We start from the raw sequence: 2,452 nt of genomic DNA on the forward strand, positions 1-2,452 counted from the left end.
AGTCTTTTTTTTTTTTAGTGGACTAGCAACATTGGTGGATGTTAGCCCACTGGATCAAATGGGCTTGAGTGCTTAATATTTTTCCAAGTTTGTACCCTAACTTTAAACTCATAACCTCATTCCTGAGATCTCTACATTGGGGTCAAAATTGTTTTGGGGACTTAAACTAGGTGGTAACTCCCAAACTCTCGACCTTTAGCTCACTTGGCTAAGGCACATTCTTGGACAACACCCGTGTGTGGAATTTGGGACTGTGAGCCTACAAAATTACCCAAAATTTTGAAGGTGTAAAATACAATTTAATCATAAAATTAAATGAAAAATATTAAACTTTTAATACTTAATTCAACTTAATTGAAATTAAAACAAATTTTAGAACAAAACTTTTTATAAAAGTTAAGAGATAGTGTTTTTTTTTTTTTCTCTATATTCTTTTTTTAAATAAATTTGATAGATTTTTTCTCTCTCTATATTAATTTGTGTTTATAAAAGAAAAAATCCTATCTATTGCTACTATGGGCCAAAGTTGATGTCCTCAATCCATTTAGTGAGTGAAATTGGAACAAAAAGTCTATGCTTTAGAGGAGTGAAGACAAAACACAATCCATTGGGTTTTTCCATTTTCTCTTTTTTTAACACTCAATTTTGCTTGGTCCCCCCCTCCAATCTTTTTACTCAATTATTCATAAACTTCACAAATTGAAAACCGTATAGAACAACAACAACATCATTCTAATCTTTGAATATGACGTCATGGGCTATACTCATCAACGGTTGGATCGAGTCAATGGAAAACTTTCTCTCAAACAAAAATGGGTCATGTCATTTTGTGACAGACAAATCAGAAACGTTCATTCCATCGTGACCATACCTAGGCCTTTGTCTTCTTAATGATAAGATCAACTGTGGTCCCACCTCACTCGCCTTATAGGTCTGAGGGTGGCCATAGACGCTGCCCCTCCAGTCCACATGTGTGAGTGTCGCTGGCACACACCCTAGTGGGTCCCTCACGTTAAGAAGGGTAGAAAAGTAATTTTCCTCAAGGAAACACATGTAAATACACACGCACGGCAGCTTGAACTTAGACCAAAGCCTACGGTCACTCACAACGATCCTGGCATGCTTACGTGTCAACACCCAAAACTGGGACCCAATCCGAAAATCCTCCAGCCTCACCTTCGGAAGCATAGTGTTGTTCCCACGTGCCGCCCACCTGTCATAGGCACCAACCTCATTGTTGAGAATCTCGATGAAGCTTTTGTCAGAATTTATTAAGGTTTTGTACGTGAAGTTGAAGGAGTGGATGGGTATGCGTGATGGGGAAAGGAGGATGAACATGGAGTTTGATGGGTCGTCGAGAAGTGCATGAGCGAGTAATCGACGCGTCGCCGAGATGAGAGTTGGGGAGTATCGACTGGTGGGTTTGGAGGGTATGACTCAGTTAGTGAAGACACTTGAGAATGGTGGGTCATAGCGACGTGTTGGGTCAGCGTGGATATAGATATTGAAAAGGGTGGTTTGGTTAAAATACAGTTCCCAAAGTGGTGAAAATGGGAAAGGTGTATTGGTTATGAACATGAAAGCTAGCTTTTTTGGTTGAAATGAAGAGGGCTTTGGGTTCACTTGTGAGGCAGCCTTGAAGAGTGGCTCGTCGTCGTCATCATTTGGTGGTATAGAGGGGGGTTTGGTGCTATTATGGGGCCTAGGTTGAATAATAATTTGTGGGTTTTCATTGATATAGGTGGTAGTGGGGTTTATGATTATGGTGGTGAAAACAATGGCAAGGGGTAAGTAAAGGAGAAGAGCACAAAGAAGGGAGAGTGGAGTGGGGCACAACATGATTTTATTTGTTTAGAGAGAAAATGGAGTGACTTTGACTCAAAGAATCTAGTGGAGTGAGAAAGAGAGTGACTGGTTTAGAGAGAGAAAATGAGATTTGGTGGAGGGCTTTAATTTTTTATTTTCCTTAAGTACTAGTATTTTTTTTTTTTTTTGATGGGATAAGTACTAGTATGTTAAATCAATGGCAGAAGTAAAGTTAGATTCCTAATTTGTAATTTCCCTATTATGTTCCAACTCAATGCCTAAGGTGTTTAATTGTCTATTAATATAAGGGAGTTCTTTAATACCATGAAGAAGTTGTTGAGGCCAATAATCTTAAAACTTACAACTTAATCACAACTGTTAGTTTCAACTTATAGGTTGAGGTTTGATGAAATTTCTATAATCTGTGACTTATCTTAGTCCAGTTTTGGCATCTTTTACTTTTTATGGTAACTGATGTGTTGCATTTGGAAAGGGTTGTTGGATATCATGACAATTTTACACGTGGCTAATATGCAAATGAGGTGGACATACCTTTTCAGTATAAGGGTTCTAATGTGTGGGCCTCACATGCATAAACAATGGGGAATTACTTTCATCTCATGTATTGTGAGGTTTCAAAAAGCTA

General features: G+C 38.4%; 1 protein-coding gene across 1 annotated transcript; it reads right to left on the reverse strand.

Annotated features, from left to right (window-relative positions):
- Positions 1-822: 822 nt before the first annotated feature.
- On the reverse strand, positions 823-1,839 carry LOC115961087 (glycosyltransferase BC10). Its single transcript, XM_031080132.1, is given in 1 exon segment — positions 823-1,839. A coding segment is annotated over 1 exon segment (1,017 nt).
- Positions 1,840-2,452: the final 613 nt, after the last annotated feature.

This window comes from Quercus lobata, chromosome 2, assembly GCF_001633185.2.
Source record: "Quercus lobata isolate SW786 chromosome 2, ValleyOak3.0 Primary Assembly, whole genome shotgun sequence".
Classification (NCBI taxonomy): Eukaryota; Viridiplantae; Streptophyta; class Magnoliopsida; order Fagales; family Fagaceae; genus Quercus; species Quercus lobata.